Here is a 27,140-nt window from a genome sequence, read left to right as displayed (position 1 = left end):
TCTCCACCAGAGCAGCTGTTTTTGAAGCCATCCCACTTGCCACCTCCCCAGTTACTATTCACTAAACATTCAAACGCTGCTTCTCTTCTGTCTCAATGGGAGCTGAAAATCTGGAAGCTGGGAGACTTTTCCTTCTCTTGCTACAAGAGGAATGCAGAAGGAGAGGTCTTGACAGGAAGAAGGGACCACGGGAGATTTTACCATACTGACATGCCCTCAGTAACACGGTGGCCAGAAGGTAAAGGAGTAGAAAAATCCAAGATGGACATGCAACAATATGAGGTTATGAATGACACAGCTGCTACCCTTGGCTCCACACACGGAGGCTTGTCCAGATGTGCGTGCTGGACCTACTGTGCTACCCTGATAAAGGTAATTCAAGCAGCAACCAAATAGCACAACCTCTACCAGATCAACTCTGGGTATTGCTGCGTGGAAAGTACTCTTTGCACCTCCTTCACACAACTGATTCTTACAAGAGGAAAAGAACTGAAAAAATGCCTCTTTCCTACTGTTTGGGACAAATTAGGATTTCTGCTGTTAGGGTCAGTGAAAAAATCTACTAGCCTGTTTTTTTTAAGCAACAGTTTTTTAAAAAAGATATTATTGAATCTGTATTTGACAAGACTTCATGCCCATGTAAAAACTGAAAGTGTATTTATAATCTAAAAGCCCAAAGAGGTGTAAAACCAGATTCTCCTTTACTTCCTTTCTTTAATTCCCAGTAAAGAACATACTTTAATCTTTACTCTGTAGCTGCAGAGAATACTACAATCACATTGTTCTTGGACAGAGTGAGAAGATACTCAGTGTAGTATGGGAGAAGAAACCAGAAAGAATTGGAACTTCAGAGGAGAACCGCAAAAGATACTGATAAAGAGATGAGTAAGAAATTAGTCATAACGAAGGTTATCACATGAAAATCTCTAGTTTTCTGGCATTTCTTTTCACATATCCGCATTATAACAGTAAACCCATGGGTTGCTCTTGATGCATTGAGTACAAAGCACTGTGAAAAAACTGAAATACGAAATCCAACTAGCATTCCAATGCATTAAGGGTAACACTGGACTAAGGAAACCAACCTAGATAGAACACTCTCATGAAGGCAAATTTCAGCTGATCCAAACTGTACTCAAACTAACATTATTATGAACGAGATTAAGATTTTCATAAAGCAATGCAGACCTCAAATCACTTGCTCCTTTAGATGCAAACCTCCTTTCATCACACACACCCCCACCACAGCAAGCCTGTAAAAATGAGATTGCTGGTGAGTTGGTACAAATAACGTTAGACTTCAAACTTATTGTACTAGCAACTAACCGCTCCATTTCCCTGCAGAACCCATGTTGTTCTGTAAGAACAGCCCCCAGAGTCAGAGACATCACAGGCTTTAGCTACCTTACCGGAATCTGAGCGTTCTTTGAGGTAGAAATGGTATTTATCCGGAAAAGAAAGAACTGCCGGCATTATATACATAATGAGCTGCCTACGCCACTGGTTTCCAGCCTGTGCATCCCAGACACCAATAGGCTATAGTTTAGAGCGCGGAAAGAAGTACCTACGGCAAGCAACCCCCGCCACAAGTACACTGAAATTTGCTGTTTAACATTAAAATGACCGATTAACTTCAAAACACTTTGAGGGATCTCAGCAGGCTGAAGAAGCTTCAAAACTTGATTTTGGTATCTGGTGTAGACTCAATATTCTCTAAGGCTGGTTTGACATTTTCCTACCTCTACAAGGACAATCAGCTGCGGTGTGAGAGGAAGAGCATAGGACAATGTCTGGAAATCCACAAGAAAAGATTTTTAGGGCAACTGCAGTTTTGGGTTTTAGTTTTTGCCTAAGAGCTACAAAAATAAGACTCAGCTGGAATGATGAAAAATTTTTCTTACAAGCAGTAATGCAAAGAAATTTTTTTTAAAGCTTTCAGGTGCAAAGTAAGACATTCAGTTACAGCGTAGCACAGCTAGAAATGAGTTTGGCCTGCGAGAAATAAGGAAAAACCAAGTTGTATTTGGCACAACGATGTTGATTCCAACAAGATGCTGGAAAAACAAGATATTTTTGAAAAAAGTTACAAATAGGAGAAATTACATAGCAGAACCATTTTAACAGGAAATTGAGCTAATGAGTGTATTTCCTTGAGTTATGGCATGCTAATTCACAGACTTAGGCACTTGTTCTAAAACCAAGCATTAGAAACTTAGCCAGACATAAGAGTAAAATTAAACACAGGACAGAAGAGCTTCACCGTGGGACAAAAAAAATCCTTCAAAGTGGTGTTATACAACCGTATCATACTGATGATAAATGTATATTAATATTTATATTGTGAGACTAAACTACAGATTATCTTTCCCTCTTTTCCTTAAGATAATTTTTACAGAAATTAAACTAGGGCCACTTAGTAGCCATAACCATACGGTCCTACCTGTTAAATTTATGAAGACTCCTTTTATGTCTCAGAAAATAGTACCTGTGATGTATTTTACATTAAGGTACTGCCACTATATATCAAATGTGTTCATGTTTTCAATATACTCGTAGTGAATGTGTTATTATTGAGTACTAATACATAGATATAATGTTCATGTTGTACGATATATTCACGATCGCAATATAGCCATTGTTAAAACAGAGTACATAAAGGTAATGATTTCATTAAGAAATCTTTCAGATGAGTGTCATAAAATACACGCTACCCATTTTGAGCAAATTTGTAAGTGATTAAAGCCAAAGGACTGTCTTACTCATTCAGCTTCATCATATAAATGACCAACACTATGCAGAAAAACTTTTAAAGCATTCATAGTATTTCTCAGAGGACTGATGTTAGACACTGGTGTATAGCTGAAAATGGAAGATTACAGCTACCTCCCCGTTTCTGAACTGTTGCAGTTGGTAGGATATGTGGATGGGCATCAAAACTGAGACATAAATGACACAGACAAGTGCTGTAACAGCTCTCCAGAAATGGCGAGACACCCACAGCCCTGCCGGGAGGGAGGAGATAGCTGCCAGGGGAAGGGAAACCCCTGTTGGAGAGACAAGATTTGAAGGGGGCTGTAACTGAGAGCTGCTGATCTTCTCCAGAGCAGGACTTGATTACCTGTCAGCACACTGACTTACTACAGCTGATAAACATGAACGGTCTAAAAACAATGGAAGTACCTATCTGCTGAGATGTGTCACATTATTCAGAAATATCAGAAACATATGAACATATTTACAACATTCCTAGTCTGAGAACAAGTTTTATCAGTATTTTACTGGGTTAGAACACTCCTATAATTGTGTCCGGAGAAGGATCAGATATATTAATCTAAATACAGGCAAGCCCACGAACATTATTCTACAAACAAAACTGATCTCATTGAAGGTCTGTGTAAATATAGGGGAATGATATACAAAAGATGATAGGATCAAAATCAACCTACTAAAAGCTGTGACAAATCTACAAAGCACTTCAAATCCTAGCCCCCCACATTAGGGCAGCCGGTTTTAGGTAAAAGCTCTTTACCCAGTTCTTTCCAGAGGCATACTTGGCCCCCTTCCAGACATGATATATTACATGGTTTAAAAAAAAAAAAAAAGTACTCAACATAATAAAACTTACCAAACAGTAGTTAAATACAGCACTTCTACATGTGGGGGAAAAAGAAAATTCTAAAGATAATGAAAAGCAGATTCCCTCAGCTACATTTCTTAACTGAGCTCTCCTGACCATGTTTCTCTGACGAATGAAACACAGTGTTTCAGGATCAAGCAGAGAAGAAGCACTCTTGACAAAAAGAGGCCCAGGACTTGTAAAAGGAAACTAACTTTTTAAAGTTATCTAAGTCCTTGAACTATTTTGTAATGGGCCAGATCAGACAGAAGCTGGAGTTAGTAGGCAGCGCTAGCTGGTGGGAGTGGGAAGGGAGGGTGGCAGCCGTCAGCAGAGCCTCTGTGCTAATGCAGACTAGTGTCAGGAGTGTTTTTGTTATGGTCAGTCAAAAAAGCAGAGAACTATCTAACCATCAACTTCCACAGACCATTCTCATAAAATATCATGGGGATAAACAACTAAGATTCACCAACATTTTTTATAGTAGGCTTTGATCTGTGAAAATGATGACTCTGTAATTCCTGTTAATCACGGCAGGTATTTAAAGGCTGAGTGTGTAGGAACATTACCCTAAGCCTGGCATACAATGGAGGGGAAAAACTACCCCCAGTTTGCACGTACACGTGTGAATTGGATGGAAAACAGTACACTGAAGCACAACAGTGAATTATTTCGAGAATCGTATTCAAGTCATATAGTACCTCACCGGAACAGGGATTAGGAGAGCCCTGGTTTCTGCGTATCAACACAGTGGACTGTGAAGAAACAGCTAGGACTAAGTGTGTTCTGCGCACCCTCTGCTGGCTTCACAGCAGCAAGCAACCACAGCTCAGGAAATAAATTTAGTAAAGTAGAAGCAAACTCTGGGGAAGAAATGCTATCTTAACTGCAAGCAATAGTAAAAAGAGATACCAAAATTACTTCTGAAAATTAGAAGTAAATATTTGCTAAACCTTTTTATTTTGCAATTACAGAAAGAAAATCAATTACTGGGTAACATCCCTGGCTCAAAGATATTTGTTACAGGTTGCAGATTACTGGCCCTATGTTTCTACTGTAGCTTCTTAATAGTTGCTTAAGTCTACCTGTATTTTCCAAAAACACTTTAAAATAAGCATTTGGTTAGATTCCAGTATTCTGTTCTTTTTCGAGAGAACAAGTCAAATAAACCCATCTTAAAGATCTCAGCAAATAAACTGAAATCAGTGATTAGGTTTTGGGTTTTTGTTTTCTTTTTTTTTAAAGTAAGCCAGATATTTTCCTACCAGCTATTTCAGCTGTTTTTCATTGTGGTTTCTGTCAGACTAAGACAGATACCCTACTCTCATAAACATAGGATTCAATATTTCTTGTTTTCAGAATAACTTTAACATAGCTTTTACAAACATCATGGCCTGCAATGATGGTTTCTCCTTAGTCTACAAGACTCCTCTTGGCTGTTCACAGGGTTACACGTGAACCTCCATGGTCTGTAAAGCTGGCATAACCCAAATTCTTGCATGTTTGAAATTACCAAAACCTAAAGCAAAACAAAATGCCAAAGTGTAACAGCATTAACCCTCAACAGGAGCCAGCTAGTTAGGCACCAAATTTATAACCAAGTGAAAACACACATAAACCCCAGTAACTTCACTTAATATCCCTCAACAACCCTTTAATTTCACAATTCTTCAAACTCATGGTAATCTCCCTTTGGTCATTACCGACACTTCTAAAAATGTATTTAATCAGCACTAAAAGACTACAGAAAGGACTATCAAATCTCAAGTTCACTGCATCACTAACAAAATCAGCAAGTGCCTAGAAAATGTTTTAGAACGTGCAACATTTTGCATCTTTGTGTGAGGAGCTTCTATACTGTTTAATTAATTTTCACAAAACCAGGATCTCTTGAAAGAAAAATCCCATGATGCTCTGTTACATGACAGCTTGCCTATGGATTTGATTATGAAAGTGTTCATCGTTTCAGAGTGCAGAATAAAATATTGCATTGTTAACCACGGGTAAGATGACTGAGTGTCAAAGACCTCTCCTGTTCCTGCACACAACTCACTCCTCAGTCCTGCCAGAACAGAATTCCTGTGCTATTCTGCTGTTGCCTGGCTGCTCATTTTTGCATCCTCCTCTCACTCCATTATGTTGTGATACACTCAGATGGAAATAAATGCAGAAAACATTTTTGAGAGAAGAAAGTTAATAAACTACTAATGTATTTTTTCAATGAGCACAGTGCACATAGACCCAATGTACAGGGATACAGGATACAAAGAATAAAGGATAAGAGAGAAAAGAATAAAGAGAAACTAATTCAAATTTCTTATGCTGCAGTCTGTACAGCCAGAACATGTGTTTGTTTATAAAAATAATTGGGATCCAAGAAAGATTTAACTGCCACCTGAAAACAAGAAATTTAATGGCACTGGTATAGACTGTAGGACCCTCACTGTATCACTTGTGATAAGGTGTAAACATCACCCCTGTAAGCAGGGGGTATGCAACTCCTCTCACCGTTACTGTATTTGACTAGCTCTATTTCATGCAGGGGAGAATTAAATAGTGAAAGAGCAATAGTGTTTTGTGCTTAAAGAGACCAAAAAAAGGTGCACGTGGAAGGGAGCGTTTGCCTCATGTCACAGGCAAGACCTAGCAATAGCCAGTACATGCGCACTTCACAGGTAGCAGCAGGGTTGAGAGTTTTGCTTGGTACTGCAACTGGCTGGAACCAATACGTTAGAACTGGGCACACTTCACGACAGGGACAGCCCGCTGCCAGCCTTGTAGCTCATATAAGGTCCCTGAGCCCCAGTACAGATCATAGTTAACTAGGGGAGCAACTCACCCAGCTGCCATTCTCATCTTCCTACCTCCAAGGGCTTGGGGCAAAGGGGGGTTCAAAAACTGAGTAAGGTGTCCTGGCAAGGCAGGCTCACTCTTTTCGCATGCTCCTCTCACTGCACATACCCTGAGGGGCTGCTCTTCAGAGAAGTTGTAAATGATGCACTGGACCTTCCCTCCTAAGGAGGTGAGAAAGTAGGCTGCAGTGCCTGGCTAGACACCACTACTTTATATGTGGGTGGCGAAAGCATAAAGAAATAGCAAGAGTATAGAGAAACTGTTCCTTCAAAACCCATCAAAACTTCACTTTCAGACTGAAGACACTGGAAACCATGCTTCAATAATCAGGTTTGAAATGCTCACTGCAAAGAGCCTTTGCCAAAGAAAAGAGTGAAAATACAAATTAGGGAAGTATTTTGTCACTCCAGTAGAGTTTGTGCCAAAAGGAAACACACCAAATTTCCTATTTCAAACTCTTTAGAAATGGACAACAATGGCACCAGAAGGATTCAAAAGACCACTGGAGGAGACCTAAGAACATCTTGGTTAGCAACAGTGATGACGATGGGATGTAGCACTTTTGTATCAGCTGTTACCAAGCATGGTCAAGACCACACTAGGAATGGGAAAACAAATGCAAGTGAGCAGCACATTTGAGGTATCCACCTACTGCTAGTATTTCAGAAGGTGAGACCTAGAAGTAGGAATCACACGCCTATAATATCTTCGGATACAATTCTGTTTCAGAACAATCCAAACAATCACCTAGAGTGGTTTAATCATCTCTCATCTTTCTTGCTTGTAGCAGGGTTCCTTTCAAGTAGAGCACCTGGCTCACAAATCTGTCTTGGCAGCAACGATTAACTCAAAAAGCTTATTAGTTAAATTCAAATATTTCTCCTATGTATAAATACTAGCCATGTGACAAAGTTCAGTATAAAAAGACTGTCCTGATGCCTGCTGTAGGAATATTGTTATTGTGGCTCAGGCAGAAAAGAAAACCTTGATCCCCAGGTGAGTGGGAGCCTTGTGTCTATGTGGCTGAAGACTAGGCCACCCTCGAGGCGACCGCCCATGCACCTGTACGGCACAGCAGCTTGCCTGGACCCGTTGGCACTCCCTGCGTCACCTCACAGCCTGAGATGAAAAGCTGTGGCAGGTCGTTTTTCCAGCCAAGTGCCAGAGTAATTAAGGCTTTGTCTGTCACAGTCCCCCAGAGCACCATTTTCTACAGTATGAGCCCGGGAACTTTATACTCTCATATAACAAAATCGATCACCAAGACCAAACCTTTCCCACGTATGCAGCAATATTTTGTTTCACTTTACTTAAAAAAAAGATCCTAACCACCAAATGGTTTAAAAATCTGGTGTAACCAACCACATGTTTCATAGCAAGCTAAACTTAGAACCCTAATTTAATATTTAGAATTTTAAATATTCACCTGATTTTCAGAGATGATGTGCACTTAAATCTATACGTGAACACACCCACATCTAACTTCGACTCCTTTGACATAGCAAGAGTGGAAGACAAAACAAAGATGCATCAGCTGCAGGAACAGCAGGACTGTAACACATACAGCAAGAGAAGAGCTCATACTGTACTTTGTGTTTCCTTTCATATGGTGTAGACTGCAAATACTACGGCTGGCCTTTCCAGAAGCTTCTATAAAATGGATACACACACACACACACATCAATAGTTCAACAATAATAAATCCTAATGCACTGTGCATCTTGCGGTATGTAGCTCAAGTCAATGCCAGACAATTACTGTAAGACAAGATGTGTCATTTCAAAGCTGTGTAAGATGCTTAATAGGTCCCAGTTTTGAAAAAAATTATACAAAAGAAAAACAATGAAATTTCTTGGGAAGGACCTCTAAGAAAATAATTTTCAAACAGATGGCTTTCAAAAAAAGCCAATCAGATGGTAAAACTAACCATAAATTAAAAACTTTCTAGTTCTCTAGCAGAGCTTCCTTGGGTCTATTTTCTTACCCATTAACACACCAGAAATGTTTAGAAAATTAATTGCTTTCACATATTTGTTCCTTCTGGATTTATGTTTGCTTGCTTTTCTGTATCAAGAGGAAAAAACGTTTCAAAAAAATTAATTCTCAGAGTTGGGAAAAGTGAAATTCTTCCTCATTTTCAGACAATTTGTTGGTTAAATTTCTTCACTGTGAATAAGAAAGACTAAAATATCTGGTGACAAGGAAAGGAAGGGAAAGGGGAAATGCAAGACCTTGGCCTTCACTACAGTGTGCAAGTGCTGCATGGGACACCTCCTGAGGTTGCTCTAATTGGTGCGTAACTTTAAGTTGCGTATCAGAGACAGCATAAACTGCTAGGTGGTGTGAAAAAATGCCATTTTAGTTACATTCTTGAACATGCTGGAACCAGACTATCATGACAAAGACATGTAATTTTGGATAAAAATTTTATTTCTTTTTTTTACATGTCATCCATTCTTATTTCTATTCTAGTTAATACAGAAATGTAAGAACTTTTCGTTGGAGAAGGAAATTTATTAAGGAGAGTTAGGCATTGCATTCTAAAATGAAATAAGAGAACTTTATTAACCTAGTGCATTCATTTTTCTTTAAATCATTTGAAGGGAAAAAATGCTATTTAAATAAAATACAACCTTTCAAAAAAGCAGTAAGTGGACGGGGAAAAGAAAGCTAGAGGACATAATGGATTCTAAACAAAGAACAGTGACCGTGTATTATAGGGCTGCTCTACGTGTTGCAGTGAAAAGACCTACTTCGAAAGTATGATCATCTGGGGGGAACCAGACGATAAGACCGATGTGTCTAAAACTAGCTTTAATTTGCTTGCTTTCTTTTCACTCCATGAATTTCCTAGCACGGGACTAGACAAGGACAGCGCTTGCATATACTTGAAATGTCTTTTGAAATTAAATTTGAAATGGCTTTCAGACATTTTGTACAATCTATTCCACCACACTCTCAGAATCTCAAAACAATCTTTATTAGGGCTGCCTGCTCATAAATACTTACACTGGGGAACAGAATTTGAAAGAAAAAAATTATCCCCTAGAAGGCTTTGGGCTTAAAGGGGGGGAGGAAATCAATGAAGCCAGAGCCAGCTAATCTTCTACCACCAGCTTTTCTAAAGGCCACTGAAGAAGAAACTGGGACACACAAGGCAAAGTGTTTGAAATTCTGGATCCAATGAAGCCAACAGAAATGTCCCACTGGTAAACCAGTGAGGCCATATATCACATACTGGTTTAGTACTAACACTGAAGCAGCATTATTTTAAAGCCTTGAGAAATAACATGAAAGGTAGTGTAATAATTTTCATCAAGAAAATTTTATTTTCTACAGATAGCAGAAAGCAAATGATTCTGTAGCTAGAACTTCCCAAACTGGGATACTGTTGTGAAACACACCCTTTTAACTAGAGATACTCAAAAGCAATCAGTAATTATCTCTGTACTAAGCAGACATTCCTCAACGGCGATGTTTCAGACTGATGGTTCACACAACTCTGTAATCTCCTCTTCTGATTTCTCTGATGGTCTTGCCCCAAACATCACTCCCAACTTCTCACTAGCTGTCTGTGTCTGTATCAGTGATGTAATACACATGATGTATTACATATTAGACAAAATACATAAGCATTAATGAGAATATCCTCTAATCAGTGTTCAGAGTAGAACCTGAACAAGGTCAGTGTTTGGACTGGGCAATAATACAGGCAAGGAACAAAAAAAAAATCTTGGATTTTATACTGACACCGAAGTTCAGCACATTCCTTGCAAATGAGGTAGTTCTTTATCATGCTTTTACGTACTACTTAAAAATATGCAAATAGGGATATCAGCTTTTGTATCAAGTTATTTCTCCAAGAACCTTTTAGTCTTACAAATCTTTACACTTTCCTGGGGTTTTGTTTTTGTTTTGTTGGGGTTTGTTTGTTTTTAATTAAGGTACAACCAACATTAAGAAAAATGCTCAGGGCTACTTAAAATTTTTGGATGCTTGCTTGTTAATTAGTCAGAATTTAATCAGAATGCGTGCATTAGCTTTTATTAAATCAAAAAAGAAAAAGAGAAAGGTTTATTCAAGATTTGTACCTGAGGTTTTACCTGATTTCAAATTGGGATAACAAGCTGTTGCCTCTAAAACAGCGTTATCTATCCACTGGTTTACATAATGATCCAACCTGTACAGCATTTTTGGTGTCTGCCACTTTCCCCTTTCCCATAGTAGTTCTGATCATGCAATGAGGATTGCAGGTGTAAAGCATGTATAAAGTGTACACACAGAAACTACAGACAGTATGTACACAAAAACTTAATGACTATATTTCAATATTTTGTATAAACAATATTTATCCTAACTACTTCAAGGTTTTACATTCTAATAAAAATATGGCTTGCCTAATTTTATCAATCCATAGAACTACAGCCTATCAAGTTCACATTTTTAATATGGTGAAATCTTAATTAACATGAAATTTGAGAAGATGCCATTATTTTGCTTTTAATAAATAACAAAATTCCCCATTAATCAGCAAGCATTTCAACTTGTTTTCAGTATTTTACTTTTGATCACAGAGAGCTTGAACAGTAAGGTTCCCAATAGTAAATTACCTATATTTGTAGCCATACTGTACACGAAATCTGTGAGTTTCAATGCAAAGACTTATGATTGCCTTGGATTTAAATAATTCAATTATGCAACTGAACTACATAATTCAAAGGTATTGCTAATTTGTGGCAAGAGGAATTCTGTGATGGCACCACTTGACAAAATAACATAATGCAAGCATATGAAAATAAATGAAAAATTAACTGGACAGACCAGTATAATTTTCAGTAAATGTTTTTAAAATTGAGTGTCCATTTATTATTTATGTATTTACACTACTGAAATGCCAAATGTTTTCTTGAAGAAAATCACTGAACCCAAAATTACAGTTAAAATTCTACAGACAAAAATCTATTGACTTTGTCCACATTCTTGTCCGAAGTTTGAAATACAAGCTCCTTTTCAGAGGGAAAAACTTAAGGCACACTTAAGACTGCATTTCACTGCATTGCTGAATGAGATCTGATTACCTCAGAAACAGCAGAAGTCTAAAGTAATTTTTCCCCTTGACCAACTGAAGTGACAATGATAAAGCTTCCTTTGACTAGATGACAGAGGATGGGTTTTTAGAAAGGACTTTAAGCAGCAGAATTATTTCTACTTATTCCTGCTGTTATCAGGAAAAAACTATATTTCTTATTTTCCCAGATGTAATTATAAAACTATCTCTCCTTTAGCGTGGAAATGACATTCAGATCCAAAGTCCCAGCACCTGTTGCCTATGTGAATCCTACTGACCTACATTTGAGTTAACAATTCTACATCCATTTAATATTGTTCACCTATTAGGATTTTTTTGCACTGGCTTGCACACAATTCTAATGCTCCAGTATACAAATCAATATGGCTGTGAATTTTACCTTAGTTTTAGAAACGCATCGAGCCATCTACCTTAAAGAATCTCACAATTTTTCTGCATGTTAAGAGAAAGCTTGATACATGCTAATGTGAACACATATCTGTTATTACGAAGATATGCATACACAAAATCATTCAAGAGGAAAATTGCACCACTGAAGCATTAAATCAGGAAGGAAAAAAAATGTTCAACTAACCTACCTACAGGTTAAAATACTCTCTCATCAGATTATTTTATTTTTTTTTTTTAGTAAAGCACAAAATAGTCCCTTGTCTGAGGGCGTTATTAGTATGATTTCATCTGGGAGGAAGAGGAGAAAATTTTAAATTAGCATTAGTGAGTTAACTTCAAAAGAAAAACTACAAAGTACCGAATATCATTAGTAGGCCAGTGACACCACTAATATCCCTGTTACTATGCAAGTGCTGAAATGCGCATTTTAAGCATCTTAAAAGGAGAAAATACATTAATCTTCAACTGCACAACATATCTTAACAACCTCTTGATTTTTAAGAGTGCACAGGCCACTAGCCCTTCCCCTCCTCTAATCTTTGGTAGCAGAGCATCCAAAAGATACTAAAAGTAGGATATTCAATAAGGCTACTACCCTTTTTCATCAAGTTCATGCAAGATATAAAGGAATTATTCCAAGAATTACAAGAATTATGACAAATACAATTTTAGAGTTTACCAACTTCAACAAAAACCCTATTAACAGACTTTCATACCATCCCATCACTGACAAGAATCACCTCTCAGATCCTATGCATATGTGCTGGAAGTTATTACTCTTAAAGAGATGTCTTGAATTTTCTTTTTTGTAGCTCTACTTGACTTTTCCTGACTATGAAATATCATATAATGCATTAATAAAATTCAAAATGGAGTACCCAAAGAACTTGTATAGACTTAGTGGAGCGAATAACGTCACTAAGAGGACCCTTCAAGGAGAAACTTACGTCTAGTTACAATTAAGAAAGTCTTGCAATATGATATTCTCTTTGCCCTTGCAAAGCTTCTGGTGATGCGAATGAATATAGTAAAGCAACAGGGTGGAAAGATGCTTTTGCCATTCTTGTTCAAACAGCTTCAAATTAAAAAAGAATATCCTGCCTTTATGCCTTTTAAATCAATCTCATCTACACAAGTAGATGGCTTCACAGTACATGCTTACTTGATAAAGCTCAGCACTTGAAAGGAAAATGTGACTAATGAAGAATTCAACAGTAAAAGAAAGATTCTTTCATTACCTGAATTAACAGTAACAAACACTGTGCTAGTTATTCTTGATGGGTTTTAAAGTTATATCAGTACAGCTCCCAGTATCAAGAGACAAAAAAGTCACCGTTGTTATTATGTTACTTTTAAAATCCATTAATGAAAACACAAAGAATGAAATTTGGAATCAATTTTTACCAGTTTCAAATCAAATGATCCAAAGATTCGAGTTAGGGGAACATGAATCAAGAAAATGAGTACCTTAACTGCTGACCAGCATAATGTATCTTTGCACGTCTTCAAAATCGCTGACACTCTATTTTGAGAGAATTCCGCAGTAAATTTGCTTATTTTATAAATACCTTCTATGGAAAATTATCACATAAACTGTCTAACTGTGCTTAAGTAATGCTTGCACATGCCACACTACAGGCTTGATTACAGTATTCCCGTCTTGCCTTATTCAGGGTAAGAGTACCTCAGCTTCATAAATAAAGCCATTTAAATCACTGAAATGGCTTGAAGAATGGTATAGTACTCTACTGAAGCAAAGGAATCTAACAGAATCTATTCTCTTGAGTTTATAATAACAGTGTGAAGCACTACATATAAAAATGAAAGTGTACCAATATTTCACAGAAAAAGGCTTCAGCAAAGAAATCACGTCCTTACAGCAAATGAAGGCTACGTTTCATCTTTGTAATCCTTATGGACATAGCATTCTGCTCAAATACAGTACAGTGAGAGAGCAGAATCACAGGCTGTTTAAAAAGGTAATAAATACATCAATCAACTTACTAATGCATAAGGTTTTCAAGTAAATATGCATGCCTAAATATACTGGGTTGCCTGCAAAACTGCCTGAAATATTTTTCAATATGTATGTTACTTTTATAAATAGTAGATCAGCTTCTTCATTTGCTAGAATTGACACCTTTCATCACTAGAGCAAGCTTTAAACTGGCATAAACCAGAACTGCCCAAATGTCTGCCCCCCATCTTCTTTCTGCCCCATTCTCACTCTTTCCTTTGCATTGGCAAAAATTACACGTCACTACCATGAACCACATCAAAGAACTGGTCTGGTTTCAGGACAGCTCCTTTCAGTGCACGTGTTGGCTTACAATGGCTTAATCTACAGTGAGAAAGGAATGTCTTCACTCAAACTCTGAAAGACTTAAAAATTCCTACTGGCGAGATAAAGAAACGGTACTATTTTGGTAATATTAAGCCCCTTCTGAGCTTCTGAATACAGCTATTTTGGTAATATTTGTCTGCACACTACACAAATGAAATAAGAAATGGAACGGTTCTAGCTGTAAACATGATGCAAGCGAAGACTGTATGACAAACTTTTATTCTACAAAAAAAGAATAGTTAGAAATTGATGGTATAACACATATGTACAGTAGCCAATTTATTAATGCTTGAAAGATATTAACAAAGATGAAAAATCATTAAATGTTACATTGTTTTATACCACTACCAACCAAATTCTTTAACATCTCTCACCTGGTAATTTACCTAAACCATCACACTATGAGCAATTTAGCATACTGCTAGTCCCAGTTGAGAAAAACAGATTAACTTTCAGTTTTCAGGAGGCATTTAACAAAAAGTTGGAAAAGTAAAGCTACTGCCAATATGTGTTTGGTTCTGAGTATTTATGTGGTCTATGACTGAAGCCTTTTCAAACTGCACATAATAAAATAAAATAATGAAAATCCCTTAAGTTCATAAAGGATCCGCTATTTTGTGTGTTTGGACTTTCACACAACCATATCCACCTGACCAGAGTATGACTAGTAGGTGGTGCAGCAGCAGCAGTCAAGTTCTTTGAGGCAAGGTCTGCCCATGAAGGTACTTTTACCTTAAACATTGTTCATCTCAACTCCCGAGACACGTTCTGGTAATAAACACATCAGCAAGGTCTATTACAAAGCAATAGTTATTTAATGCATACCTCACTACATCCTAATGACTACTACTTGCACAGTAGATAAAAGAATCATTCATTCAAGTCCACTCTTTCAAAGGGCTACCTTCATTAAGCTGACAGTTTGTTTACTATCCAGAATAAAAAGTCCCCGTAATTGAAAAACTGAACCATGACACAGCGTGAAAAAATAGCCCACCTCCCAGAGGGAGAAGGTAACACGCACATGCGTTAACTTGCTTCTACATTCAAAGGCATGTTTATGCTGTACACTCAATGTGATATTCTCATACTTTCGTCCCTTTGGGGGAAGCAGAACGGGAATTAAAACTTGCATGTTAGCACTCAGATCAAAATTCTAATCTGAGCTAAAAATGCTTCTTCTACCGAAGGGGCATTCATGTGACAGAATCTACCTTTGGATCCTATTATGCAAGGGAAAACCAACTTTCTCAAAACTGAGGGAAAGGATGCTTTCAGACACAGGATTTTAACAAAAGTTATGTTGAAAGAAGTTGGTGAAATGCACTTGCATGGAACAAATTGAAAATCTGACATTACCCTATAGCCGTATCTTTCACCAGCAATTTAAAGGACACACAAGCAGCAAAGTAGGTGAAACGGGAGAGAATAGCGCTACTAATTTACCTAAGCAGCCAATTCATCTCAACAATTTAACAAGAGGTTCTACTTCAATATTAAGCCATCAAAACAAAGCCCCCCTTATTTCTGTTAAAAACATGTAGGGTTTTTTAGACCAACAACAGCTTTTTACTTTTCGTGCAACATTTCTGGACTTTGAGTCACTAAAAACAACCACAAAGTAGTTGAACACTACCACTATCTATCCAGAATACCAAATATTTTACAAAATAAGACAATGCAAATACTTGCTTAAATTTTGGCTTCGTGCATATCTGCATTTTAAAAAGTAAGCTAAAATCCTACTATATATTCTTACAGTATATCATGTTCCACCTTCTAGAAGTAGTAAGAACATCATAACAATGAGAATGAGAATGTAAATATAAGCTTGATGATATTGCAGTGAAATAAATTTTGTTATCTTACTACCTAAAGAAGGTGAAAGGCAAATTTTTACAACCTAGTTTCATTTCAATTTTATTGAACTGTCTACAATATTCTGTGAGTGCGTGCACATACACAGGCACGCACAGAAAGTAGTATCTACAAACAGTTTACACAAATATTTACATACATATGTTATTTACATAAACTAATATGACTGCATGATTTTTGATGTAAAAACCATACGCTTCTTGAACATATAACTGTTGCATTGGTCTTACAAAAGTAATATAAACCTTTTGCAACAACTAGCTAAGCACATATCATAGCTGATTCCAAGTTTTTAGAGCTTGCAGGTTTTTAAAAAAATACAATACCTAGAACAGTTATCAAACAAATATGCTTTATTGGCATCTAAAAACAAAATGCACCCAACATTAAAATGTACTTTTTCATTAATTTTTTTTTAAACCCACTGCAGTACGAGGAACAAATCACAAACACTTACTTTAGAGAAAACAGAGACTATAGTGTAGATTTTACAAAACCACTTTTAATCTCTGTGTTATGCTCCTTAAATAACATGGGCCATGTCTTTTTGTGCCGAATTGTAGGAACATAAAATATCACAGCTTTGTCTATACTGTAAAATTCTGCAGCAGCCTAAAAACACGGACAAGATACACCAGCACCTGTTTTCAAGTATAACAATTTCGATAGCCAACCTAAGGGTAGTATCTAAAAAATTCCATTGTCTTCCATAGGAAGTCTTTGTTTGACAAGCTGTTATTTTATCTTTGTGAAATTAAAAGCAAGTGGGGGCAAGTTTATGCTTTACCAGAGAAATTAAAAAAAAAAAGTTTACCTACCATGTTCAAATTAAGAACAGTGTTCTATACAAGTCAGTTGTACAGTTATTTAAGTGAAAGATGAACATGAACATCAGATTAACTTAATTCTGGCAGATAAAAGTGTACTGCTACGGTCCAGTCAGCCATTTATCTATTACAGAGAGATGACAACTTTACAAAAGGTATCTTTTACCTACTGAGTGATGATTATGTCCCCTCAGTTTCTGTGCTTTCTACCACTGGTTCACTTTCTATATCAGCTTCTGTGTCACTCTTCTCTTTGTTTATCTCGACGGAAGATGTCAGTTTTTCATAAAGTTCTGGATCATCCTGCACCTGTGCAGTTGGTGGCTGACTTTCTGTCTCTGTATTTTCGCCGTTTACCTGGGGCATATTATCGGCTTTGCGTTGGGAAGTGGCCCCATCAAAATATTCAAACACCCGTGGATGTGGAGGGGGGATCCAGTTATTTGACATTCTGTCTCTTCCAAACCTGTTCCCATTAATTTCTCTGCAAAAATTGAAATCTCTGTCATCCCTATCCCTCTGTCTTTCCCAGGGTCTTCTGCGGTCATCAAAATCTCTGTGAGCATCTTGTTCAAATCCTCTATTCCAATTGGGACCACTTCTACTATCAAACCTATAGTTTACATGCCGAAACCTCTCTCTGTCTTCATGGAAGCCTTTGGGGCCACCATAAATAGGGAAGGCATGGTGCTCTCTTTCGTCATAATCTCCTCTCTGTCCCCAGTGCTTGTCTGAATTGAAACCAAAATGCTCTCTTCGACCAAGGTTGTCTATACCTGGTCTTCCAAAATTTTCTCTCATGTCTACATGTGGTCTTGCAAAGTGTTCTCTTCCATCTACTGGAGGCCTTCCTATACCCTCTCTTGGATCAACTGGTGGTCGTCCAACAGAATCTCTGACATCCACTGGAGGTGGTCTGTTCAGATTATCTCTGTTTTCCACTGGAGGAAAGCGATAATCTCTGTCTCCTTCCTGCTGAATGTTATCGCCTCCAAGTGGTAGTCTTTTCTCTGGATTAGAAATACTCTCAATACTTTGTCTTCCTGGTGTTCCAAAAGGTCTTTCTGTTTGATTAAAAATATCTCCCGGAGGAAACGGACCTCGAGGTGGTGGGTGAAGAGATGGATCAAGGATTGCTGGAGGAGGAATACTACGCTGTGGTGGCATTCCTGGCTGCATTAATGGAAACCTTGGTCCAGGCGAATGAGGCATTAGGCCTGGACGGATATCTATGAGAGGCATTCCCGGCATCCTTTGACTACTAATATTTAAATGAGGCATATTTTGAACCCCAGCTGGATGCTGCATTGCCAGAAGTCCAGAACTACTTGAAATATTTGGTGGTGGCACTCCTATAAGTCCAGAACTACTTGAAACATTGGGTGGCGGCATTATGAGAAGCCCAGAGTTGCTTGAGACACTCGGTGGCTGTACTCCTGCCAGAACTCCTGAGCTGCTTGAGACATTGGCTGGCTGCATTCCTGTCAGAAGGCCAGGGCTGCTTGAGACACTGGGTGGATGCACTCCAGCTAGAAGCCCTGAGCTACTTGAGACATTTGGTGGTTGCACTCCAGCCATAAGTCCAGTGCTACTTGAGACGCTGGTTGGCTGAACTCCGCCAGCAAGAGAAGAGCTACTGGAGACAGTAGGCAGCTGCACTCCTCCTGCAAGACCAGAACTGCTTGAAACAGTTGGTGGTTGCACTCCTCCTACAAGTCCAGAGCTGCCTGAAACACTGGGTGGCTGTACTCCCCCTGCAAGTCCAGAGCTACTTGAGACACTGGGTGGTTGCCCTTCTCCAGTAAGCCCAGAACTGCTTGAGACGCTGGGTGGCTGCACTCCTCCAACAAGTCCAGAGCTACTCGACACATCACTTTGCACTACAATGCAGCAATAAGAACAACAGTTAACAGAAAATGCCAGCGTAACACACAGCATTCAAACCAAAATGCAAATTAATCCATATTCACTCAATGCATTCAGTGATGATACTGCTGACAAGGTCTGTCTCAGTTTCTACAATGATGAACATACATCATTTTAATCACATTGGTGATAAACAGACATTATGCCACAGAAATTAACATCTCTACATAGAATGTACAGCAGTCTAAAACTGACAAACGCCACAGTCATCACCCAATTTATGCATGGGAAGCATTAAAATCTTTGATGTAATTCTATAAGTGTTACCCTATTCTACCCTCCCCTGCTCCTTTCCATTGCCGCTTGTATTGTATTTAAGTTTTCTGAAGGGTTTCCAGTCTCAGCTTTACTTCTCGAGTCTACAAAAACAACATCGTTGAGCATAAGCTGCTAGAAATCAATGATCAGATAATGACAAAGACAATTCCCACCACTCCTCCAACTTAAACTGATAATGATACCCAGCCTAAAACTTCCTACTCTGAAGTTATTAGTGCAATGGACAATGATCTGCAAAGAAAACCTATGAAGTATCATGTTTCCTGTATGCAATCGTATCAATAAAGACATTTCTTACCAGATCTATTGTTTTCACTGGAAGAAATCTGAAGATCTGTAAGATGTGATCCCTTTTCATCTGATTCTGGTTTGCTGATTGGCAGAGGATTAAAAACGCTTCCAGCAGATAACGTTGGAGTAGCTAGATTGCTAGTAACTGTGCCAACTGGTAGAACAAGGCTAGTAAAAGGAACATCCTTCATCGCCTCTTGTGCAATTGGTAATGGCGGCTGTACTAAAGCTGTAGAGAAATAACATGGGTGTATCACAGTAATCATATATTCAAGCCTTCAAGATTAGTTTGGCAGAGGTCAGGCTGATAAATCTGAATAAGCGAAATTGATTACCTTAAGTGTTACATTTTTTGATAATAATGTCTTATCCTCAATCAGCACGGCAATATTTAATTTTTTTTGTAGAGACCATGAACTGCATGCAACCTAAGCAATCAGTAGCCTTTAACATATATTTTTAAACATTAAATGAATACAGTTAAAAGGCTACCAAAAATAAATTACTGTAAATTATTCAGTAACTAACACCAAATAGCTCAGATACATCAGTTACAGACAGGTTCAAATATTGAACTGTACATACAAATAATAAATCATTAAATTGCCACATTTTTAATCTCCCAGTAACTCCACAGTAAGTATAATTTTTCAGTCAACTTGAAAAGCTCTGTCCATCTTTTTCTCAATACCTGCTTAAACCAGCTAAACAATAACTTCTGTGTTGGTATTTTCCATTATACAGGATTAACTTGCTTTCGATTAAATAGCAATTAGTATATCAAAAAAATAAGTTTTTCATAACACGCAAACAACTATTAGAAAAATCAAACTTACGTGTTGGAACAACTGGTGGGACAACAGGTGGCGGGACAACAGGTGGTGGGACAACAGGTGGAACTGGGGGAGGCATATAACCTATACGGAAAAAAGGCAAATTACAGGGGAAGCAAACAAAGTTTTGCAGTAGAAGTTTGTCTACATTATCATCGTGAAAAGCTGCATCACTGAAGACTCGCAAACAACAAATGCATGAAGAGGCAACGGTAGTTGTTTTCAAAAACAACCTCATCCTTACAGTAGATGATCTGCATGTGCGTCTTTAGAAGTGATTTCTGCCAGCACTATCCAAAGAAGAATATTAAAAGTTTCAGAATTTTCCAAAGAAAGGAGATAAATCTTAAGGATTTTTAAATTTTCATTTTTATCGAAGTTAAAAAAAAATTCTGCTGTAATGCCTATTCTTGACAGAATAGACTGATGAAAATAATGTTAGACATAAGAAATTTCATACCAGATTAAAATTAAAGATTCGAAGGTCGACTGGATCAAACACTAACCAGTAGCTGATGGAAAACTATACACAGCATGATGTACATAGAAGCACGCAAACCGAGTGTACTCATTACATACTCAACTTCATTTTCACTAACTTACCTGGAGGCGGCTGCGAAGGGTTGAAACTCGCCCGCAAGAAGGGTGGAGGAGGAATTGCGCTATAACCAGGAGGAGGGACAGACATTGTGACAGGAAACGCAGGTGGAACCAAGCTAACAGCAGGCACAGCTGGGGCTACTGGAATCTTTTTTTAGGGAAAGAAAAAACAAGCAACTTCAATACTTAACAGTATTCAATGACATTAAAAGAAGGATAAACTGATTCGACTGCAATTCATGTTAAGCACTAAATGTACCAAAGGCTTTGTATATATTCTGAACACCCTGAAGAACTAAAATTGCATTCTGAAACGGTACCTACACTACAGGTAAACAAGGACATTGGAAGAATCCTATACTATCTTTTCTTTATTCTAAAAAGAACAGAAAAATACACAGTTAAACACCGTGTACCTATAGGAGAGAGATGAATAGAGAAAGGGAGAGAGAAAAGGAAGGAAAATGTAGATAGTGTGGCAATTTGAGAGAACTTAGAAAACAGTGATTCTGTTCTCACTGGAAAAATATATGTATTTCAGAACAGTAGTGGAAAGTTGAGTTCAGTGTCCACAATTATAAGGCTAATAATCCTGATGAAATCCTGAAAATTACTTAATATTTCTCAAACTTCTGTTTTGTGTTTTGATACAGTGGAGCATAATTACAAGTAATTAGCAGCAGAATAAAAACAATATATATTTAAATATATACTGATCACAGTGTACTCTAGGAGGCAGTTGAAGTAAGAAGATTGAATACAATTTTTGTGAAAAGAAAAAAGCTCAAAATTCAGTGCAAGTAAATGCAAAGGTGTTAACTTTCACAGTAATTTTATGTCAGCTCAGGTATTGGAAATGTCTACATGTGTTAGGAAAGACAAACCAGTAATAATATGAATACCAAAAATTTTGTATTAAGCAACTGCTTCTCATTTTACAATTTCACATTGTTGTCATAAAAAGAATTTAAAGGTTTTGACAAAAAGCATTTGTATTTATACTTGATAAACATCTGTAGAATAGTATACTCAAGAAAAATTACACTGTATTCTAGCCTTCCACAATACCTTGTTATCGACCGGATGGTAATAAAAATTCTGTTTTAGCAGAAGGGAAAAAAATACAGCAGAGAATCAATGGCTCTCACGAATTACCGTATATAGAGTGCAACAGTACACTACTGGTATAATCAGATCTTTAAAAAAAGTTAAGACTGTCCTTATGAAATCCTGCCCAAAATTACTGAGAAAATAATTAAACCTATATTCAGAGTTGATATGGGGAAGAACACATAGGTAGAGAAGAAACAAGCACAAGTGAGAAAAGATTACTGCATTGCTTAGTTTACAGAAAGATGCTTTGCTCTAAAAGCAAAATACTTCCTGTAAGCTCAGTTTAATTTCTCCTTAAAAAACTAAAGTGCCAGGGTTTTGTTTGTTCATTTGTTTTTCACAATTGCTTTGTCTTCAACATTTAAGCTTCATTTCAAATTGGACACAAGTTTGGGATATGTTGTACACAAAACTGAAGATTTTGCTCAACCATGGCAACTGACTCTACTCCAAAATATTTTCAGAGATAAACACATGTGGATGCAGGACTAGAATATTTTTCATTTAAGTACTTTAACTCAGCATTAAAGATTATCTGTATTGACTAAGAAGTTTGCCCTCCAGTTCTGTGGGCTTTTTGCTAACTCAGACCAATACAAACCTGCAGCATAGTAACTGGTTGCGTGTAAGCTTCTGTTTGTGTTGTAATAACTGTACTCTTATCAACTGCAGCACTCTGCGTAGTTTGAGTATTTTCTTTAGCAGCTTCTGAGCTTCTGGCTGTTTCCCATTCTTTAAAAAGGTATATTTTTAATATAAAAAGAAAATAAATGTGTTATTTTTGTTTAAATACTAAAAAGTCTTCTTCCTTCTTAAAACAATGAATTGTAACCTGGTATCTATACAGAATCTTTACAAATAACCCCCAAACTTACTATGAAAAGAAGCAAGTGCAATTATTTATATATTTTAAAGAATGTAAAATACCTTTAATCACCTGCAATACTGTTTAATTATGCCTCTATACAAACTTGATTTTTCAAAGAACTTAAAAAATCTGGAAAAACTGAAGTATTTTTTACAGATCATTCTGTTAATAATTTGTAATACAGAGTATGCTCCAGATTTCTAAAATCTGCTCTTGTCAACATGACTATGTTATCAGCTGGCTACTGTACCATGTCAGAGAATCTTCATGCTAAACAAACATCACCCCAACCCCCATTTATTCCTTCTGTTACTTCCTCAAAAAGTTTTGTATTTCAGGTGTAACATAGTGAACATATTTCAGTAATGTTTCATGTTTTAATATTTTCTGTCATTTATATTCAGTTTCCACTCAAAGCAAGATTGCATTTTGACCTGAAAAAATACTGTCACTATTATAAAACAGGCTTAATCTACAGCTTACTTCAGTATAGTCCAGTCATTTGGTGCTAGATCCATTTCAAGAAAACACAGTACTCAATCTTTTACAAATACAACAAACCTCTTAGTTAACTGGCTTTCAGAGTAAGGTCTAACATCACTTGCTTTCCCGTCTCTTCAAATTTATGGAGGAAATACCTTAAGGTTCAGCTAAGCTGTACCTATTTGGACCAGTTCCAACTCCAGCTTACATCTTATACCTGAATATAAGACCCTTCACAATCACAAGCAGATCATAACTTCCACACAAATTAACATCTTACATACTTGGAAATGAGTACACGGCAAATTCATAACTGTTTTTAAAAATGCTAACCTTGATTAAACTTGCTTAAATTAATTCACCTTTGTCACCAATTCCTCATTGTCGTGACAATCAATAAGTTACTCATCTAGAAAGACAATCAGATTTCATGATTACAGTGCCATTTATACTGTAAACAAGTAGCTAGTAAAATTATGTAACCTGAAAAAGAGTATGTATTACCTAAACCAATAAATTTTCTGAGGATTTGCGATTACCAAAATAAATAAATTTTCTTACTAGAATCACTGTTGATGTCCGTACCTGTATTTACTGTCTCCTGGTCAATCATGCCACCTTCAGCAAAGCCCTCCAAATCATCCAACTTTACTTTCTCCCATGGAATATATGAAACTCCCAGATCCACATCCCAGAATTGCTTGTATTCTGTTTTCACGCCTTTATTCAAAGCCCAGGCAATCTGAAAATAAAACCCACCCAGAGAATCTGGTTAAATCCTATAACCTGTGAACAGAATATTTCAGATCATTTTCTTCATGTTTCTGTCACTGCAGATCAATCTTCAGTATCTATTAAAGTTTTAACAAGTTTTTAAATGAACCTGCAGGAAGTATACTTGGTGTCTGCAACAACAAGTATGTGGAAGATTAATTACATCAAAAAGCTTAAATCTGTTCTACATTAATTCTAACACATATAGGGAGAAATAAAAAAATGCAGTATTTCAGGGACGCATCCTAAAGCATCAAAGTAGAAAAAAACACAGCACTTAATTAGATACGTAACTCTACAACAATACTATTACATTTAATGTTAAGTGACCCACATGGTCAGGTACAGGACTTGGGTTGTTTACAGTCTTGTACTTCTAGCGCTAGCACATACATAAACTGTTCTTCCAAATATTTCTGAAGTATCAAGTTACAATTTAATTTTACACCTTACTGCTTCACACTTCTTTTCCACATTGTATGTTTGAATGAACAGCTGATAAATAAGAAATCATCGTATTAAAACTCTACTGTATTTGAAATGGACAGCACCCTTAGAGTAAAATCAACTTACCTTAATAATTTTAGACCCAATTTTATAGGACCCAGAACTAAGTTTCTGAAGAGCACGATATGCATCTTGTCTATGAACCATACAGACATAAGCACAACCTCTTGGGGGAATCATCTATGGAAAAAAGCAATGGTCTTAAAAATTAGGAAAACCAGTTCTTCACATTATATAACTACACCAAGTGAATACTAATACTAAAAAAGAAAGGCTTACACTGTAAACAATCATTACCTTAATCAGCAATATTAACAATTTTGAGCATCAGCAAACTTAAGAGTGATATTGGCAGGGTACTTCAGTTATAACATTTTCAAGAAGCAGCAGCAAGCTGGAGAATGGGTGCTAAAAATGACATGAAAGATTTGAACAACATGAAGCAGGCAAGAATTGGGAGCTATACCATGACAACTTCAGAAAAGCAGAGGTTGCTACCTCTTGCTAAGCTCCAAATTCAGCATAAGCTGAGCAACGGCCTTTCACAGAGGTGCAAACCAGTGATTAAAAGTATCTTGCATTTCTGAAGGGTAGAGTCCTCATTCCTGATGTGTGATTTCCACTAGCTTTAATGTTCTATTTAGGAAAGAAAAGTATGATGTGGCATGTAATCTTTGAAAGTTTGCAACTGCTTATTTTAGTTTTAGTCAAAAATTATAAAATATAAGTGTGCTTTTACATTGTTTAGGAGCACACAGTAACATAACAAACAAAAATATTTAAGGTGACAGATTTTAATGCAGTTGTTACAAAAATATGTGTATCTTAACATTATCCTAGGTACTTAAATCTTTGTGGAATGCATAGAATGAACTAGTTAAAATACAGTTTGCCTCCAAAATGTAACAGGCACTGGGACATTATGGCTGTTACACTACTTTCCTTTGAACTGTCTTCATTGCTAGTCCCTAAAAATCAAAATGAGGCTTAAATGTCAGGCTATGGGGTGGTTTTTTTTTTACTTGTGAAGCTTTTTAAAGCTTCTGTAATGCCACAAAAACTGTTCCTTATTAATTATATGTCTGAATATATTAGCATGATAGGAAAAATAGTAAAAATATCTGAAATCAATGAAATGGCATCGGAAGCACTTTAAAACTGCTGGAGCAAGAGACAGAAATCGAATTTTCTCTCATGTAGCTATTTTAGGAGAAAAACACTTTCCACATTGATTCTACTTAAGAAAGCCTCTGTATGGAACACAACCAAAAGCAATGTGGATGCACATCAGTTTGTGTCCATTAGCCAAAGAAAAATTATACCTGCCCTGTGCCACATCACGAAAAGAGATATGACGTAACTTTTTATGTGTTAAGATCCTGGTTTAAAAAATTGTGTAAATTGTTAGTGCTTGGCAAAAGCCATTTAATGATGAAGTGCACTGTCCTTTGTGCTTCAAAAGACAGTACATGGAAACCAACAAGCAAATATCACAGCCATGTTTTTTAAACAGTGATTAAAAAACAGTCTCCCAAATACAAGCTTAAGCTGTTAAAAGGAATTCAGAGGCATAAGCATGTTTAAGTTGCTGGTCTGTAACCCCTGAGAATGCATGATAATGTGCTTACTTACATTAATAGACTCTATTTGTCCAAATTCTTCAAACAAGTTAGTTAAATCTTGCTGTGTAGCCTTCTTGTCTACTTGACCTACCCAAAGAGTAGTACTGCAAACTGTCGAGAGACACATTCATGTCAATCAAAATACTTGAACATTAGCTTATAAAATACTCTGTAGTATGGATATAAAAGGCTTTACAATTGCACAGAAATCACGGATCAAAAAGCAAGAATAGTAGACCTACTACTTACTATATAAAGTATCTTAATAAAAATGTTAAGACACCAGATACTCAGTACAAGTATGCATTTTTCTTGTTTCATTTTCTTTTAAACAATTATTTTAGAATAAATTAAAAAATACAATTCTCTAGATTAGCTAATGTAAACTGCAGCAGAAATTAGTAATAATCATTTCTATTCCATGTTCCATAAAAACCATACCTGTAGGATTTAATCTTACTTTGTTAAAACTGACTTTAAAGTTCTAACTGGCTAGAAGTGTATTACAGAAGGAACTAAACTGCAGTATTATGCACTGCATTTTCACCTGAAAGAAATGGAAACTACAGTTTTACTTTACCTTGGGGAACATCCAAGAAAGACAAACTTGGCGGAAGCTCACCACTGAGCTGAAGGTGTCCGTAATACTTCTGGCTCTTGTCAATTCCACCACAAGCCCAGATCCCTGCAATTTGTCTCCCAAATGCCTCATCTCCCTCACCAAATATAAACACTGACATGTGAGCCTGAACTTCATTCTCCATGTACATGGTTCAACTCTTTTGTCTTCCAAATATCACCCAATCTATGTGTGCAAGCCTTCACAAACTCAGAGCAGTTATTTCTA

General features: G+C 36.9%; 1 protein-coding gene across 5 annotated transcripts in view; it reads right to left on the bottom strand.

Moving 5' to 3' along the window:
- The window catches only part of SCAF8 (SR-related CTD associated factor 8), a 167,276-nt gene that overhangs the window by 90,153 nt on the left and 49,983 nt on the right, over positions 1-27,140 (bottom strand). For 3 of the 5 annotated variants that reach the window (XM_064447068.1, XM_064447071.1, XM_064447073.1), the window contains 8 exons: positions 26,304-26,404; positions 24,738-24,851; positions 23,976-24,132; positions 22,641-22,771; positions 20,930-21,074; positions 20,330-20,410; positions 19,501-19,722; positions 14,559-18,877 (listed from right to left, as the gene is read on the bottom strand). In XM_064447068.1, the coding sequence (XP_064303138.1) occupies positions 17,178-18,877; positions 19,501-19,722; positions 20,330-20,410; positions 20,930-21,074; positions 22,641-22,771; positions 23,976-24,132; positions 24,738-24,851; positions 26,304-26,404 (2,651 nt within the window). In that variant the 3' untranslated portion in view covers positions 14,559-17,177. Of the gene's footprint in view, positions 1-14,558; positions 18,878-19,500; positions 19,723-20,329; positions 20,411-20,929; positions 21,075-22,640; positions 22,772-23,975; positions 24,133-24,737; positions 24,852-26,303; positions 26,405-27,140 lie in introns of those variants that run through there. The other 2 variants (XM_064447070.1, XM_064447069.1) reach the window with 1 other exon arrangement.

Source organism: Phalacrocorax carbo, chromosome 3, assembly GCF_963921805.1.
Source record: "Phalacrocorax carbo chromosome 3, bPhaCar2.1, whole genome shotgun sequence".
Lineage (NCBI taxonomy): Eukaryota > Metazoa > Chordata > Aves > Suliformes > Phalacrocoracidae > Phalacrocorax > Phalacrocorax carbo.
Note: the sequence above shows the minus strand (reverse complement) of the source record. Positions and strands in the feature narration are given on the sequence as shown.